Genomic DNA, 19,395 nt, shown 5'->3' on the forward strand with positions numbered 1-19,395 from the left:
GGAACAGTTTTTAATGGGAAATCGGGCTGATGACCTTCTTAAGCTGTTCTTTCTGACAGCAGATATTCTGTGTGTCTGTTCCCTTTTCTTGTTTGTTTTTGTTTGACCCCCACCTGATCTGTAATGAGGGTGGCTTGTAATAGCTTGGCTATAGGACGTCTATGGTGGAATTTGTCTTTGGAGGGTTGTGTGGCTGTTGTCCCATATTGCATCTGGTTAAGGTGACAGGAGATTACCTTAGAATCTCACATTATTGAATTCCCATTTTGTTTGTTTTTAAATCAGTACTTTAAGTACTTCTTTTCTGTAGTTGATAATGAGGCACTGTTTCAGAGGCTGACAAAGCATTAAGTTTATGCTGTAAAACGATATTTAATAGCATTTGGAAATAATTGTACTTTAGAAGCAGGTAATAAATAGGCTGTTATCTATGATGAGAACACTGAGTAAATGTAACTGTGGTGTGATTTCTTATGCCAAAAATGCTTTCATTTGTGTTAAGTATGTTCTTATAAATCATGTTCTGCCCAGACTCCAGCTGAAGTGGGAGGTGAGAAGGAGAACTTAGATGACCTTGTGATGTATAACCCCTCTGTTTCATTAACTGTAAGAAAGTAGTTCTAGGCACTAGATATAAACACAGGCTCTTTATCCAAAATCCCAGTACAGGTACAATACAACTTGTGGGGAAGAGAACATAGAGCAGAAGAAACACTTCCTTGTTTAGGATTTTCACAGCAAAGCAACAAGGCTGTCCCTTAAATTAACAGTAAATTAACAGGGCTTATTTTCTGTTGGAGGCAAGCAAATGCTGTTAGCCAGTCTTTTCTGGCTGTGGTTTAATTCAAATTTAACAAAAACCCTTGCATAAATAATCATCTGCATGTTGTGATTTTTTTATTTTATTTTTTATGGCATTGAACACTGAAAGTGTATGTTTAGTGATGGGCTGTAGGATTTGGAGCCATGGACTGTGTAGCCTGGAAAAAAAATATAAGTATGTTGATCAAATTTTGGGGTGTTATACTACTATGCCCTATGAGGAGAGGTTGAGGGAGCTGGGGCTGTTTAGTCTGGGGAAGAAGAGCCTGAGAGGAGACTTTATTGCTCTCTTCCAGTATCTGAAAGGTGCTTACAGTGAGAGCAGGGTTGGTCTCTTCTCACTGGTGACAGGTGATAGGACAAGAGGAAGTGGCCTCAAGTTGTGCCGGGGTAAGTTTAGGTTGGATATTAGGAAACTCTTCTTTACAGAAAGTATTCCAGTTCTGCACTGGAATAGGTGGTTGGGTCACCTATTGTGTTTTAAAACCGTTTGGATGAGGTGTTCAGGGACATGCTTTAGCAGAGGGCTGTTAGTTAGGGTAGTATGGTTAGGCTGTGGTTGGACTTGATGATCTTTAAGGTCTTTTCCAGCCTGAGTGATTCTGTGATTCTATTGTAAGTAACTTCATGTAGCCCAAAGGTTATGGGCTACCTATGAAAAAGCTCATCAGTTTAAGTAGCTGTAGTCTAAGATGGCTAATGGAAAATGAGAATATTTTTCTGTATGGCTATCGTCTTCTTCCTAGCTTTGAAAGTTATTGTTGTGCCTACAAAAATGTACTCAAAAATTAAATGTGGCATCAGTAAGAAACCGAGGATTTTCATAGAACGAACTTAAGATCCAGGTATTTTCTATCAGTAAGTAAAAGCTTTTCCTGTGAATCACAATGTTCAATTTGTTTCTAACAGCTATTTTCAAATGGTGAAAATACTATTCCTAATATGCACAAGCTAACCCTTCTCCCCAGATTCTTGGATTTATTAACTCATAAAGCTCTAGGATTATACTTTGGGATCTTGATCCTGCAAATATTTGCATTTATTTGCCTCTTTTGAGCTCAAGTTAAAGGTGCTCAAGTATTCAGAACATTGGGAACTGTGTTTATGACTCGTTCTCATTTAATCTTGAAGGAGGCTTCAATAATTAAGTTTAGTATCAGAAATGATTGTACCATAAATTTTCAGGCAGTTCAGGAACTGAAGCTTACAGTGAGATGTGGCATAGTTGGAGGTGAAATGAAGATTCTGAGGGACACTGTCCTTTGTATCTACATGTTGATCATCTGAACAAGTTTCACGTCTTGTGAAAAATGGTAGCTCTGTCGTGTGGACAAAACGTGAGGACTTCTATTCTTCTCAGCTGCAGGGAGGGAGGTTAATTACTTTCTCTCGTCTCAAAAACAAACAAACAAAAAAACCCACCAGTGTCCAGTATTTTTCCTTTGGATTTCTGGTTTCCTAACTCAGTTTTTTGTTGTTTTTTTTTTTTTGTTTTTTAGTTTTTTGTTTTTTTCCTCAATTCTATTACAGTACTCAGTGAGCAGATGAATTTAACTGAAGTAGGAGTTTGTTTAGCCATAGAACTACTAATTAAGACTTCCTAAACATTTTTTCCTTGCAACACCAGAGGCCCGGGTTCGAATCCCCCCTGTGGCACAAGTGGTAGAAGTGCCGCTCTGCTACACAGGAGGCTCGAATCCCGGGGGTTGGACTCAATGATCTCTAAGGTCCCTTCCAACCCGTATGAGACTGTGATACTGTGAACCTGATTCTTTTATTTCTAGAGCTATACCTCAGTTTTAGAAGATTCAAGAAAATAAGTTTTGTCCTGCTTCAATATGTTGTTAAGGAGGCTTTATAGAGCCAGCTTTGTTACGCTAAACCCTTTAAAATCAAGGCATGCATGTAATTAACCTGAGCCTTTTTAAGTGACAAAGTATTAGAGAATGCAAATGGAAAAAGGAGAGTTCATGCAAATAAGAGGACTTAATTTTCCTTTCCTTGACCTTGTGAATATGTTTCCAAGTAATGTAATAAATATTTTAAAATGCTTAAAAACTTGCTTTACCGGAAAGAAGTGTCTCTCAAATGACTGAGAGTGTTTCTGAGAATGAGTTATTTAAATATGGCCTTTATCTAAATGTGGTACTTTAATGGGTTTTGTCCATTTCTGACCCTTGTTAGGGCACTATCTACCTGCAACAGTGATTAACTTCATAGAGGATACTTCTCTTGAGTTATACGGCTCTTTCCTTTCTTTACTTTTCTTTTATACTTTAAAATCTTGGTAATTACTTGCAATAACTTTTATAGTGTATATTCAAAATCAATACACACGCTTCTGGCTAGAGTCTTGTTACCTGCCAATTTGGATTTTTAATAGCCTTTTACATCTTTGCTCTTTTTCTTGGTCAGAATTATAGCTACATTTAAAGGACTCGGGATTTACTGCTTGCTGTTTAGTATCTTTATAAAAACTGAATTTCAAAAGTTACTGAAGAATAATTGTATACATCTGAAATGTAATATATATGTATATATTACATTTGTGTATATATATACATGTGTATATATATACATTACGAATGTTTTATATATATATATATATATATATTTCCTACAAAGCATGTTGTTTCAATTTTTTCCCCCTTCAAATGAAAAATGCTGAGTTTAGACGGTATGAAATCTTGTGGGGACGTCCTACCTGATGTTTGTTTCCTTCTCTTCAAATGTTAACGAGGAAAAATGATTGCTCCTAGGTTTTAATTAGGGGCAGAAAGGCATTTTATATCATTTTACCAGAGCAGGCAAAAATACAGTTTAATCTGTATGGTTGGACTAAAAACGTGAATGTGGAATGTACCTGTGAAATATCCCAGTACTTTTATCCCACGTGTGAATTTTCTGTTAAATTCAGTACAACTGTGTAAGGTTTTTTGTTGTTGTTCATCTTACTTTTCCCACTGAAGTTGTTAATTCCAACCACTGTTTCAGAAATCATCAAAGTTTGGCTGCTTGGTCTGTGTCCCTACTATTCCTAATCCTCCCTTCCCAGAGCCATTATGTTCTGGAAAGTCTAGACTTTGTGACAGAAGCACCTGGAAGAGAGGTTTTTGAAAAAAGGTGTGCAATCAGTACTGTCCTTTGGTTGATCGATCTGATAAAGTGTATCTACGTATGAGATCAAACTCCAGTAGTACACAGTGGATTAAGCAGAGTTAGAAACTGGTTCTGCAGTTCAGCATCTCTTCGGCTGTTAACTGTTATGAAAAGCTGTCTGTTGTGAATAAGATGTAGAGCAATGGAAATACAGTCATTATAAAATGAAGTGTTGTCACACAGTTTTATCTCAAGAGTCTAGAATTCCTCTCATTACCTGTTTTATTCCAGTGGTATTATTGTGCTGTGCAGATGTGGCAAATGCATCCAGAGGTGAATGCTTGACAGAAGGCACTGACCCCTCATATCCATAGTAGAAATAGTGCTCAACCAGATTTCCAAGCTGGCAGTTATATGTTTGAGGGAGAATGTAAAGATGTGGGGCTTGAGGGAGGAAAGAATATGAATATACCCCATCTATGTTCAGATTGAGTGGGCTACCTACCTAATATCTGTAATTCCAGTTGTGATGAAAGCAGACTTGCAGTGTAGTCTCCAGTTCCTCTAGCAGTGTTTGACTGTTTTGGGGTTTTTTTGCTGCTTATTGACCAGTTCCTTCTTTTTCCAGTGTTCTTGCATATGTACGTTTACTTACTCTTCTAAATCTTCACTCCAAACAGTTTAGCTGTCATAAAGAAATCTGCTGCTTCTGTGACAACTGAAAACAATTTAACAAATAGCTTATTTATTTGTATGTACTAGTGGTCTAATTGGAGTGGAAAACGCCAGCTTTAGCTGTATATGTAAACATGCTCTAAACCTGAATGTAGTCAACTACAGGGAAACCAAATATCTTGAAAAGGGAAACAGAAAAATGCATTCTGGAAGAACAGCTCCATGAAATGGACTTTTCCTCTAGAAAAGAGGGCTGAGGGACAATCCTGAGGTAAGATGAGTTGTAGCATAACAGTTGTCTGTTAGCGTTTGCACTGTCCAGCCACTTGAAATTAATTTTAATGCATTGATGACAATACAGGTTGTGTCATGCTCCCATGTACAATGAGGAGTGTAGTACTTAAGCTGCCACTGTCAAAATGATGGTATTGAGTCAGACTTTGTTTTCTAATTTTGTGCATTCTTGCATGCTACTTCCTTACTACCAACTATAACTTCTAACGATAACTTGAAATGAGTAGACATGCTTATAATACAAACTTGTTACTGATTAAGTTTGGGGTAAAGAATTTTCCTCAGCTTTTTTTTCTATACTGCTCATTATTTTTGAATGTGAAGAGAAGTGGACTCTTGCTGGTAACTGTGAAATAAAACTTGTGGGTTAGAATCGCAGAGTGACTTATACTGGAAGAGTCTTTAAAGATCATTAGTTCCAACCTCCCTGCTATGAGCAAGGTTTCCACCCACCAGCTCAGGCTGCCTAGAGCCCCAACCAGTCTGGCCCTGAGCACCTCCAGGGATGGGAAACCACAGCTTCTCTGTGCAGCCCGTGCCTCACTACCCTCTGAATAAAGAATTTCTTCCTAGCACCTAACCTGCATCTCCCCTCTTTTAGTTTAAAGCCATTTTCCCTTATCTTATTACTCCCTGCTTGTGTAAAAGTAATTGGTCTGCCTCATACTTATAATGCTGCTGTGTGGTCTCCCTTGAGCATTCTCTTCTCGAAGCTGAACAAGTCCAGCTCTCTCCATAAATGACATGCTCCAGCCCTTCAAGTCATCTTTGTGGCCCTCTTTTGGACCTACTCCAACAGCTCTGCATTTTTCTTGTTCTGGGAGCCTCCTGACTGGATGCAGTATTCCAGGTGGGGCCTCTTGAGGGTGAAGTAAAAGGGACAGTCTCCTCCCTTGTTCTGCTGTCCACTTTATTTTGATACCACCCAGGATACAGTTGGCCTTCTGTGCTTTGAAACCATGCTGCTGGCACATGTCCAGCTTCATTACCTTCATGGTCATGGCTTGAACTGGCAATTAAACACCTTGTGAATGACATTGGCTGGCTGCAGGCAAACTGTACCTGTGCTCTCCGCATAACCAGAATGGGTGGATCCAGGTTGGATCCACCCTGGGCTCATATAAGGTCCAGCCACTGAAAGGAGAACATCTCTGGGACCAGCACTGCTTCCTGAGAAGGAGTGCTGCATAGCCAGAGATCTCCTTCACCAGTCAGGTGAGTTTAACTCCTCTTTCTGTATATGACTGTTGGCCTGTCTATGAATACTTTATCTGGTATTGCCAAGAACCTCTCAGAAGCAATTTTCACAGAATCACAGAATTGTAGGGGTTGGAAGGGACCTCTAGAGATCATCAAGTCCAACCCTACTGCAAAAGCAGGCTCCCTACACCACGATTTTGCTTCTTCACAACCAAAATACCATCCTTTTGTCTGTCAGGATCCTCAAGTCCTTCTCTGCAGGGCTGCTCTTTGAGTTCTTCTCAGAGTGTGTGCACATACCTGGAATTGCCCTAACCCAAGTGCAGTGTTTTGCAGTAGACCTTATTGAACCTCATTAAGGTTTTCAAACCTATCCAGGTCCTTCTGCAATTCTTTCCATCTATTTTGTCAACTGTACCTCTGAGCTTGTTATCATTAGCAAAGTTGGTGAGCATGCCCTCAATCCCCGTGTCTGTGTCATTGATAAAGGTGTTGAAGAGTACCAGTCCCAAGACAGACCACTGGGGGGTCTGTGACTAAATTCTGCCTGTACATAGAGCCACTGACCACAACCCTCTGGCTGTGACTGTCCAGCTAATTATTTATTCACCAAATATTCTTACCTTTAAATCCATCTCTCTCTGGTTTGGAGAGAAGTATGCGGTGCAGGACCATGTTAAAAGCCCTGCACAAATCCAGATAGATGAGGTCATTTCTCCTTCCTTTGCCCACCAGTGCTGTCACTCTACTGTAGAAGGCCATTGGGTTGGTCAGGCACTATTTGCCCTTCATGAAGCTGTGTCGACTGTTTTCAACAATATCATCTTTTTGTGTACCTTAACATATCTTCCAGGAGGATCTGCACCACAGTCTTTCCAGGCAAGTGATGAAGCTCACTGGCTTATGGTTCCCAGGTTTTTCTTTCTCCTTTTCAAGGAAATGGAAGTTTTATTTCCCTTTTTGCAGACACTGGATACTTTGCCTGATAGCCATGACTTTTCAGATATGATGGAGAGTGGTTTGGGAACCTCATCTGAAATGATGAAATGTCTTACCAGTATGAGAGCCCATAAGCCTAACACCTCTTGTAGCTGAATTAAGAAGGCCTTGTTAAAACCTTAAATTGTTTACTTTTTTCTGATGGGAGAATATACATTTGTTTCCTGGACTAGTTTCAGATTAGTCCCAATAATAACATAATCGCTTAATCAGTGAGTGTAATTAACTGATTGCATCATAGACATGGCCTTTTTGATTTAGCGCTGCTGCATTTTTTTTAATTATATTGATTGATAGGAATGAATTTGCATTTGAAAGGTGTGTTCACATGACATTTGCAGCACTAGGAGAAATAATTGAGCAAGTACTAGCTTAATGTTTTGTATAGCTTTATTCTCCTGTTTATACAACATGAACTCTTAGACATCTTTCCAAAATGTTATCTCTTGTCATGAACGAAGATGTATACAAGACATTGAAGCTTAACATATTCAGTATTTAGTGTTTCATTGTTACCTCAAACCTTCAGCTTTCATAAAATTCTAAACTTCTTAAAATATATATTTCACTGACACACAGTGATTCACGGAATCACAGAATTGTGGGGGTTGGAAGGGACCTCTAGAGATCATTGAGTCCAGCCCCCCTGCCAAAGCAGGTTCCCTACACCACGTTGCACAGGTAGGCGTCCAGTCGGGTCTTGAATATCTCTGGAGAAGGAGACTCCACAACCTCCCTGGGCAGATTGTGCTTTTGTCTCAATTCTAAAACTGCCATTTACCCATCAGATTCTGGTTTGGAAAGTATTTTTTTTCTCGGTTTCCTAGATCAAGGTTTTTCCTTACTTCCTTCTCACTTTTTATTGTGCTTTGTTTTCACTGCTTTTTCCCAAAAGAATATAGATCGTACAACAGTTCCAAAAGAAAGGAAGCATTCCTACTTCTTTCATCTTTTTTTTTATGTGACAAAGAATGCCTACTACTTATATTGTAATGAAACTGAGACTGAGTCATAACAGTAAGTCCTATCTTCAATAAAATGAGCTACAAGGTGTCTTTTTAGCCTTTCTACATGTGGGTTTTTTGTTTGTTTGTTTAAGAAAAAGAAAATAAGAAGAAAAATGTAAGAAGAGCACACATGGGAAGTGCTGAGACAAATAAATTGGAGCTCTCTTGTGCCTTGCTTTTTATGAGTTTTCCATCCCAGCTCTGGGATATGTAAAATGGTTATATCTCTATTGACCTAAAGTTCTTCCTGAAGATCTTAGTTTCCATCAAGATGAAGGAAAAAAACAGTGATGAGGAAGTGCTTACTTTTTCATTTCCAAGTACTTTTTTCTTTTAATGTCCTAGTCCTCTGAGCATAATACTTGTTTCAAACTTTTTCAACCTGCAGATTTCAGTAAAGTATGTGAAGTCAAAGTTCAGCCATGTCATTTTCTTTGATAACTATTGCAGTTATTCCATTGGAGATACTAACAGGAAAGAAAGTAATTGAGAAATGGGTTTAAAACCAAATTTACAAATGGTGATGTCATTTATGCTAACCACAAAAAAAAACCAAAAAAACACCATTTTCTTGGTATTTTTTGTTGTTCCTTTTTCACCCTTATATGTATATATGTAAGTATATATATATATTATATATAATGACCTGCTGCTTTTTAGGGAGGAAACTATAATGAAGTTTTTGTCATCCTTCACCTATGTCAGCTTTTAAGAAGGAAATTGGATTCCTGCTTTTAATACAAATGAGAATATAATAAGGCCTAGTATTCAGTGGAAGCAAATGTTAATTTTATACTAAAGAAGCTGCAATCCACAGTGATATAAATACATAGCCCTAAGAAGTGTAAGAAATGCAAATATGTTAGTAGAAATAAGAGACCAGCATTTAGAATGAGAGAAATTACAAGGCAAATGGTAATAAGTTGGAGCCTGCAGGGTGAATAAAGAGATGTCTTTGAAAAATAATTACAGGTGATGAATTGCTGCTACAAAGACCTCTGCCCTATTCTAAAGCCTCCTAGAAGGTGTGCTTCATGATTTCAGGAGTTGGAGATGTTAGCGCAGAGGAAAAATAATGTTATAGTTACATGCTTCTTGGTTGATGAACCTGAATGCAGTAGAAGTGTTAGAAGACTGGAAGGAGATATTATCAGTACTTGTAACTATCTTAATGGCAGCTGTCAAGTGGATCGGGCCAACCTCTTATCGGTAGTGTCCAGCAGCAGGACACGAACAGGAGTACCACAGGAAGTTCTATCTAAGCATGAGAAAGAACAACTTTATTTTGGGGTTGACGGAATTCTTCAGATAGACGCATCTTTCAAAAAAATACTACCGGATGAAAAGGCTTGAGAGATTGTCCCACCAAACTTGTGTCTGCCACTGAATAAGTGTGCCTGTAGTAGTTATCGTCGTACACTGGGAAGGAGAAATTATAATGCTGGCCAGCATTTGCCTTCTTCCTTTTCCAGTCTGTTCAGCTTATTTGATCCTCATGTGGGAAAGAGCTGTTGCAGGAACTGGTTCCATACCTTCCATCTGTGCTAAGCTGTAAGCAAGTACCATCTCTATAGTGAACTGCCTAGGGAAACCTTGTGCTCTGCCAGTCTCCTGATAAATTGGTGGTCATGAGAGCCAGGTTCAGATTGTCATATATTAGTCTTAACTTCTCAAAGGAACTGAGGCAGGATGAAAGAGAAAACTGCTTCTGGTTGTTCATCTTGTTAGCTTTCTGGTAGTATGCTAACTTGTGCAACCTGCTCTGGGCTTAGAAGACGTAGATGTGGGTGGAAAAATGAGTTTCAAAAACAAATCTTGAAGATTAATTTTGTTTATTTAAGGTATTAAATCATAAAGATAGAAAAGTGAATGCTTGGGAAAGACTTTAGTAAGTAATTACTCAGTTTTCTTTATAGACATTTCCATTACTCAAGAAGAGAAAGCTGTCTCCTAGCCTTAGATTCTTCTTCTCTATTTAATGAAGACAACATGATGACATGTCTGGTGACATGAAGTGTCAGAATGGAGGTTGGAAAGAACTGACTTGAGTGACAATGTGCTGCCAGAGGCAAATGGTATGCAACCTAAGAATAGGGAGCAGTCCTGTATCGTGCAACTTCTACCAAAAACCTGGGATCGTCATGAAAGGCATCATTTTTTGAGCAATGGAGGATAGTGAACCTTTTCTGTTTGAAGACAACTGTGTACCCAGTAACAAAAAGTAATGTTAATCTAGAAATTAAGGACTAAGGATTTTGCCCAAATTGGTTGTGGAGTCTCCTTGTATGAAGATACTCAAGACCTGTCTGGGCACCTATCTATGTGATCTACTGTAGGATACCTGCTTAAGCAGGAGAGTTAGACTCAATGATCTCTTTAGGTCCCTTCCAACCACTGCAATTCTCTGACTACCATCTAAACTGATACTGTTGAAAACAGTACTGCAATAAAGGAAGCATACTGTACAGCTGCCCGATAGTATTCTTCAATGGTTTACAACCTGGGGATTTTCTGAGGTGGAGGGTATCATCTTTAATTACTTCTTTTCTTTCATTGTTTTGTTTACATCCATGTAAATTGTGATATTTTGAATAAAATAATACACTTTGAAATCTTACCTGTTAAGCAAGGGAACATCATTCAAAACTGAATAGTAGACATCTTCAAAACTGTAAAGCTGAAGCAAAGTGGGGAAGAAAATCATTTTTCAGTATTGTCTTCCAGGTATTGGTGCTAATAAAATATGTTACAGTAGCAAATAGCATAATGAACTAATGAGATATTTAAAAGCCATTCAGTTATGTTTTATGTAGGAAATAGTGGAGGACCTCTGGAAGGAGTGTAACCCAAAAATTGGCTTGAGTCACTCTCTTGCAATTCACTAAAATAGAGATAATGAGAGGAGTGGATACTAGTATTTTCAGATGAGAAAAATTATTTTGTGGTTAGTTAAGTTAGAAAGATTGGACACTTAAGAAATGTTAGGCAGGCTAAAGCAATTAGATTGTGATGGTAAATGATGTTAATTAGCTCTCCATAGAAGAGTTCCATAACTGAAAGCCAAGTTCCCATCTGAAGCAGAGACTTCTTACCTAGCAAAATAGCACGAAGCTTCCATTAGTGTGTGACAGTTGTCATTTGTAAAACGGTAAGTGAACATCTATACTTTACAAGGCTGCTTATTATCATCATTGCTTTTCTGTCTCCCTGCTATGGCATATGAAAGAGAGAATCCTACTGAAGACCTAGGTCAAGCTGCAGGAATTATGCAGTGCTCTGCGGAAAAGAATTGTACTTTCTGGTTTTATAGACAACTTGAAGTGAAAGGTTCTGCCTTAGCAGACAGTGCTGTAATGTTTTTGATGTAAGACTGAAAAACAATCCTGTGACAGTCAGCCACATGAACAGCAATTGATATGCAATATTTTGAGTCCATGATGCCATTCTTATTAAAAGAACTATAGGCTGATCTTTGGGAACGTGGTTATCACCTGAACCTGTATATGCTTTACAGGGGAGTGTTTGGGATCACCAATTCACCTTAATTACACTTTGGAAATACATTCATGAAAATATTTTAAAGGATCTAGGAGACCTTCAAGTCTTATCTTTGTCAAGATTGTATCTACTGTGATGGTGTAAAATGGTAAATGCTCATCTGAAAGTTACTTCTTCTATAGAAGTCATAACGCTGGGCTAATGAGACCTTGGATTTGATCCAGCATCCATCGCTGTCTTCTTGTTGTTTTCTTTAAAGATCTCTTTAAAAAACAAGCTCTTCTCTCCGCTTGGAGAAGTGATAGTTGGGGGTTTTCAAGGAGTTATTTTCTGTAGTCAAGTGCAGCTAACATGCCTCTTGACCACTGTTTGGAAAGATGGCGAGGGGTTCTAGCGTACCACTAATCATCTGTCCTCTGTTTGTTCTACTTGTTTCACTGTGTGGAAACAAAGTGCTTCATTTTGAGGCTCTCTGGATTCCACCGAAGCTCTCTACTGCAGTGAGCCATGCTGCTTGTTTCCTTGTGGGTATAACTTTGATAACAGGATGTTTAGTTACATATCCCTACTCCATGCAAAATGTTGATTTACATGCAGAGGATCTTTGTGTGGGGAACGTTGTAGAAAACTATATGCATAGGAGGCGATTATTCTGTGTTTTTGGTTTACCTTTAAGAACAATACTTGTTTGGGGTTTTTTAATTTGTTTGTTTCTTTTTTGTACACATTCTTTAATATATGGTTGTTTTGGTTTTTTTTCTGATCAAAGTAAGACATCGTGAACTGTTAACCATTTAACAGTTGCCCTGTGGGCAAGCTGTGAATGAGTATCTATCATTTCTATCATTTAATGTATGCAGATACAGTAAGACATTTGAGGGTTTTTTTTTGTCACACATTAGGTAAGGAAAAGACATCCACTCCACCTCTTACATGAGTGCATTTGTTCAATTTCATATGATAAGGTTACAAAAAAGTGTCACACTCTATTTATGTTGTTTTGTTTCTGTTTTTGTTTTTTTTTGTTTTTTTTTTTTTAATGATGCTCCAACAAATCATTTAAGGATTGACTGGGAACCAGTTTGGCCAGTTTGGTCTTGTCTCTTCAGTGATTTGGTGAATTCATGACATAACTGTTAGAAAGGAGGGTATTCTAGAGTACTTCCAGTATTTGATTACTTTTATTAGTGGGAAAAATATATATTTATCTGTTGGAATAGTGACATGTATTTATGCTTTACAACAGTGTTTAGGATTTTATAACCAATCCATCTCTTCTTAGCCCTGAGAGATGGGCCATTGTGTGGAAAAAGTTCAAACTTAATGGCTTGCGAGTGGGAGATGGTTGACATGCTGATGTTAGTTAGTTGAGTGCATACAGTTTTTATGATATGGTAGCAGTTTGGCTTTGCCTAGTTTTACTGGATTAGCAAAGACTAATGCTTTATTTATGGCTTCAAGATGTACACCGGGTAAATACAAGTCATTTAGAGACTCCCGTTTAAACAGATCAGCTTAAATTTGAATCCTCACTCTTTTACATAATAAAAATTGTTACTGTTCTTCTTGACATTAGATGTTACAGATTTGTCCCCAAATTCTCTTGTGTTAAACTATTTTTTCTTAGCAAGTTAGTATGTCCCAGGAAAACCAGTTCTTGGGCGATTAAAAGGTTTAAATTAGTCTACTGCAAATTGAGTTTAATGGTCTTTATGGTTGTCTTTGTTCTTATAGAACTCGAATATAAGATGAAAAAAGGTGAAACACAGGGGGAAAAATGTTGAAATTATTCAGAAGAGGATAATGAAAGATATATTTATGCATACTTGTAATTTAAAATTATCACCAATTAACACTTCATCATTCATCTATATAGGAAGGTAGAGAAAAAATCAAAGCAAGTGCTACCAGTTCCATCATGTCACGTCAGCTTAGCTAAAGGGGCTTGTAAGAGAATTAGTCAACATTAGTTTTAGTGGGTCTTTTTCAAAATCACATCGCTGCTCTTCATAATATTGTATTAATTATTTAGTGTCCTTTATTATTCTGTAAGATAAGCATCATCAACATCGGTTTGAAATTTTCTTTCTTGTTCAAGAAAAACAATCATTTTCTAATGTATTTTCAAACTAAAAGGGTTGCATCCTGATGATAAAAATAACCATGATGGAGCTTTTCAGAAGTGTTCTGAGTGTAATCAGCACAGAAATCTGGAGATAATCAGACAAGCCAAAAATTTTTAGTGTTTTATCTGAGAAATTTCAACACTGATTAAGTTACATACTTGGATAGAGAGAGGACTTGGTGAAACAAAGCTATTTGATTGTAGAATGATTGATTACCAACAAGAATTATTTCTACCAGACCACAACTGCATTCTGAATATTGAGGTAGTAATCTAACTATTGCTACAGCTTGGTGATGGCTTGAATCATCTCAGGTCTTTGTGAAATGAGGAGGCTAAACATGTGTGCCTGCCAATGAAGGTTTTTCAAACTAGTGCTACAAGTTTCATCAATATGTTTTAAAGGAGTAAAATTTCCAAATTACCTTCAAGGAGAAGAGCTTTGTGGTGTGTCAGTGCTGGCTAATGTAGAAAGGACGTGCCAAACCATGTAAAATTATCTAAAATAAATAGTAGGAGAGAGCCTGATCATCTCATCTTCTGGAAAATCTTGTGTCTCCAAGTGGTTGAGCTCTCCTGTCATCACTACTATGAAAAAAACAAAACAAAACAAAAAGTGGTATTTGGGCTGGTTTCATTTAACTGTGACACATTTCGTTCATTCAAAGTGTACACTGTTAATCTTGTACTTATTTCTGAGTAACTTTTTAAAGGGGAAAGAGGTCCTATGGAAACAATTTACTGCTATCATCACCAATGATGTTTCCCATGCAATGAAGTAGTTGGAAGGCTGGCGCTTGGCACATTTCCCCCAGACTTGAACCAAAAAGAGGTGGGGAGATGAACTCGTTTGGGTGGGAACTGCATACTTAGTCCTGTGTGGTTTTCAAGCCCACTTTACTTACCTGCCTTTTGTAACAGCAGCTAGACTTTATCTAAATCTAATAAGTCTGCATGTGGACAAACCACAGTTCTGTGATTGTTTTTCTATTACTTGTGTCACTTTGTAATCCCTCCATCTTCTACAGAACAATTCCCACCTATATATATTTTTCATCCTTAAGGAACCACTTGTTATCATTGCTATGATTGTGAAAGTGAGAAAATCTTTACTGAGATCAATAGCTGGACACCTTGTTCTTCTGTCTTGTAGGTAGTGACTCCACAATTCCGCCTCCCAGGAGAGTGTACACTGTGAGTCCTCCTCCTGAGGGCTACGTTGCAGCTGTTGCAGATACCGATAACATTACAGTTTCTGAAAACTCTGAGGGTAGTGCTGACTCTTCAGGTAAGTTTATGTGCTTGTTATGTGATTAATTTTTCTGAGAGAAACATTCTAGCAAGCCTTACCAAGTAGATTTAAATTGCAACAATTATGTATTTAAACTGTTGCTGCCAGTGGGTGTCACTGTTTTGCAGTATAAGCAAAATGAGATGGGTTCATTTTTCTGGATTCATTTCCTTTGTTAGCTTGCAGACCAGATTCAGCATTTGGTTATAGCTGTACAACACTGTAGACCTTATTGAAACTAGGAAGTCTTTAGCTCCTCCCATTTGAGTACCACATGTGTGTTATGCCCACTTACAATCATGTTTTTAAAAGTAACGTTAGATACAGCTCTACTGGTAACTCTTACTACTGAAGTTGTATGGAATTGGGCAGAGGCTTAACAGTCTTTCAAAGTGACCTCTCTCAATTACAGCAGAAATTCACCTGATTGACTGTTATGGAAGTAGATACAATTCCATAGATTTTGAGAGGCTTTCTGATGAGAAACTGTGACCTGGTCACTTTAGAACTTGTCTGCTATAAGAGAAGTGGGGCATGATCTCTAGATTGGCTTCTGAGTGAACTTTAAGAAATGCTGCAATCTGAATGAAGTTGCTAGAATTAAATTGATTCCATCTGTCTTAGAAATAAGTGCTAAGATTCAATAAAACAAATTAATTTAGGGTTTTTTGTTGTTTTTCTCAATTTCTGTGTTCCTGTGGATATGTTTTTTCTAAATTGTCTGTTGCTGTCATTTGCTACTATATTATTAACAGCAGTCTACAGCAAAGGAAATATCCAGGCGGGCCTCCTGAAGTAAAACATTAAATAAGTGGTATTTATTAAACTACTGTTTCAACCTAGAAACTGTATAAATTTAAGGAAAACCTGTGATTCAGTAGAAAGGCAACTGTGCCTTGCCTTTTGAAAACAGTACTTACAGGGGTGAATTTTCAGCTTGCAACCTGGGTCTGTACCCTATTCTGAGCTCCATTCATGACATAACCTGTGGCTGGTATCCTGGTTCTAACATGTATCTCACCTTTGTGTGAGGAAATGTGCCATGAAGAAGCTGTGATACATACTTGAATCAGAATATGAGTAAAACTGCCAAAATACTGTGATGGCACTTCAGTAATGTTCTTTCTCACTGTGAAAGTAAGTGATCTTTGTATTGGATTGGGGAAGAAATGCCTTTATCAACGTAAAATGGTAGTACATCTTACTGTTATTGGAATTAAGGGATTCTAATGTCCAACTTGTATCTTGTGCATTTCCCCTTGTCAGATGGGATTGATATTCAGTCCTGAGTCTGTTCTTAAACTTTCCTCACATTTAAATTACATTGTTCTCTTTGGACAGTACTTTGGGTTTCTGTCCTACAGCACTTCAGATTTAAACTGTTTATTCTGATACAGAAGCACTTTCTAGAAGTACTTTATTATCTTCTCTTATTCTTTGATGTGATCTCCTTTCAGTCATCAGAAAGGCATTCCTATTCTTTATTTTGCAGATGATAAATTAAGTCACACAATACCTTGCAGGTAAATAATCCTGTAACATTAACTTTTAGGCAGGGACTTAGGCTGTTTCTAAGTAAAAGCTGAAAGCATAGCTTCTCGGTGCATTGGTGACTGTGCATTCTTGATATTGATACAGAACTTTGTGCTAGTTAGTCAGCTACAGTTTAAAATCTACACATAAATGAATACATGGTGGTGCATACTATGCATTGCTATACTGCATAGCAGTAGAACAGACTAGAATTTAGGATTGCATAATATCATGCCTTCTTAGGGTCACATAAGTATTTGTCTAGATTTACAATGGGTAGATTATTGAGCAGTGATGTCACTTGCTCATTTGTTTTACATTTTGTCTTTTTTTCCCTCTCTTATTTCTGGGGGGAAAAAAAACAAACAACAAAACTTTCCAACCATGACAGCAGTAAGTAGTGTTCTGGGGTTGCTTAGTGACAGTATCGACTGTTTGATGGTGATCTCTTCCATCTGATCCCAGTCTCAGTGCTTAATAAGAGTAGATTTTCAGCTTTAGCCACTGTCTTAGAGTTAACAAATATATCTGGAGTTTTGAGAGACTTTTATTTTTTTACCAGTTTGCTCTTTGACTTAACACATTATCACAAAATCAAATAAATAAATAAATAATGTTTGAAGTAATGTTTAGGGCTATTTGCTCTTTGCAAGATAAAATTGTCTGTATTCTTGCCAGGAAAGAAAATCTCCATGTGAAGAGATTTTCTTACCACCCGTTTTACATTTGTGCTTGTGTTTCACTGTCCTTTTATGTATACTAGATCTTGCTGCAGCTGAAGGCTCTTGCTGGTTCCATCTCAACATGAGTTTCAGAACTAGACATCAGGGCTAATTTTGCAAGGCTGTGGGATAGTGGTTAATTTTACTTTAAGTATATATACAAAAATTGGGGTGAAGACTGTAATTTCAGGCAATGCTCATAAAACATGAAAATTTCAGTAGTCACACCGTGGATTATTTCATTTTCTGGTCTAGATTTGGGTGTGTAACAAGACAGACTAAAAACATCATCTATGTGATGCGATGCACACAGGAAAGCAAAAAATAAACCAACAACATATGTTGTTTAGACTCTTTCATGTGTTTGTAGGAATGAAAGCTCAGAGATCTTACCACACAGGCATTGTCTCCTTTCTCAAAGATGTTGTTTCATTAAGTGTCCCATTGAATTCCCAGATTTTCTGTGGAATAATTTTAGAGAAGTAAAGCAAAAATAATCAGATTTGCATTTATTGAGACTAGATATGTAGTTGAGCCAATGTCTGGGCGTGAACTCTGAGGTCAGAATCTGTGTGGCTTTCAGAAATACAACCAAACCCCTCAGACACCAAAGTGAGTTAGTGAAAATCTGACAGTGATAAATGGCAGGAGTACATCTTCAGTTTATGTCCATTTAAATCAGATGAGGTAAAACCTCTGAGAGGCTCTGCTTTTTTTTTTTTTTTTTTTTTTTTTTTTTTCCAATTTGATTTGTTCAAGTCCACATCCGTTTACTACAGATTCCATTCTGCATCCAGCACCTTGATAGCCATTTTCAGCTTTCATACCCAGAAGAAAGGGAAATGAATTCTGCTGAAATTCTAATAAACAGAAAATAACTTTGTTGTCTATTGAGCTTATCTAATTAAAACTATCCTACTCTATTTTAAGATTAAAATTCTTCAGTTGCAGATTTTAGAGGACAAGGCACAATGGGCACAAACCAGAACACACAAGGATCTGTCTGAACACGAGGAAGCATTTCCGTATGCTGTGGGTGGTGGAACCCTGGCACAGATTGCATAGTTTGGAGATTTCCAGAAGCTGCCTGGATGCGGCGCTGGGCACCCTGCTCTGGGTGTCCCTGCTGGAGCAGGGCTTGGACCAGATGGACCCAGAGGTCCTTAGCCATTCTGTGAACTTAATTACATATCATCACAGATTTCTTACATGTACCATAAATTAAGAAAACCAAGTCTGTGTCTATCTAAATTAATATAACAAGTTTATCAGGAGGAGAAATGCATCATGGCTGATACTTCACTGCATTATATTCATCTGTGAAAAGGGGAAATATTCAGCCACTAGAATATGAATTTATAGATAACCCTTTTTATGAAGTTATTTAAAAGTAGAAGTTAATTACAGTCATGCATTAACTTCTTGTTAGCAAACACCGATATGTCAAACATTTGATTTTTCTCTGAACTTGTAGCTAATGGATGGTCATGTCATAATTAAATGAATCATGCCAAGAGTACAGAAAAAGTAGATTTGCAGGATTTCAGGATGGCTTTTTCTCTATCTATCACTGTATGCTGCTTTTAACATTTCAGATACTTTTCCAAATATTTTTTCCTCTTGTGTCAAAGAAGTGAATTGCGTAAGGTCAAGGGTGTGTTTAACTGGTGGTGTATGCATGAATGGAAATGGAGTTAAATAAAGTTTCTCTTTCAGGTTTGTTTTATGTAAGCAGGTGGTTAATGAATCTTTAGTAATGAGATCTTTGTCTTCCATGAAGGTTTTTTCTTAGAACAATAAATTAGACTTGTGTATTTTTACGATCTTCCTTGATTTGAATGTTCTGTAGGAATTGTGTCACTATAACGGTGTGCTCAGATCAATGTTTTATTGATGGAATTGAATGGGATTTTGAAGAGAAAATATAAAAAAGAGATTTTTTTTTTTTTAATATAATTGCTGTGGTATGTATTAATAAATTGCTAACTCTCTTCTAGCTATAGATTTTATACTTTAGATGAAGGCATAAAAATGTGTGATGTCAAGCTATAGATGAGTATCAAAGTCAATACCTTCCTAGATTAAAACTCTCTAATTTGATCTCTGATTCAATTCATTTATTTTTATTAT

The 19,395-nt window shown here is 37.4% G+C and overlaps 1 protein-coding gene across 6 annotated transcripts in view; it reads left to right on the forward strand.

Annotated features, from left to right (window-relative positions):
- Positions 1 to 19,395, forward strand: part of ERICH1 (glutamate rich 1) — an 85,114-nt gene that overhangs the window by 16,417 nt on the left and 49,302 nt on the right. For all 6 annotated transcript variants that reach the window (XR_014944228.1, XR_001554412.2, XR_014944229.1 and 3 more), the window contains one exon: positions 14,873 to 15,007. Coding sequence is in view for 2 of the 6 variants with exons in the window: in XM_015859339.3 (XP_015714825.2) it covers positions 14,873 to 15,007 (135 nt within the window). In the remaining 4 variants the exon portion in view is untranslated. The remainder of the gene's footprint in view (positions 1 to 14,872; positions 15,008 to 19,395) is intronic.

This window comes from Coturnix japonica, chromosome 3 (assembly GCF_054131305.1).
Source record: "Coturnix japonica strain WE chromosome 3, WE-NBRP24, whole genome shotgun sequence".
Taxonomy (NCBI): Eukaryota; Metazoa; Chordata; class Aves; order Galliformes; family Phasianidae; genus Coturnix; species Coturnix japonica.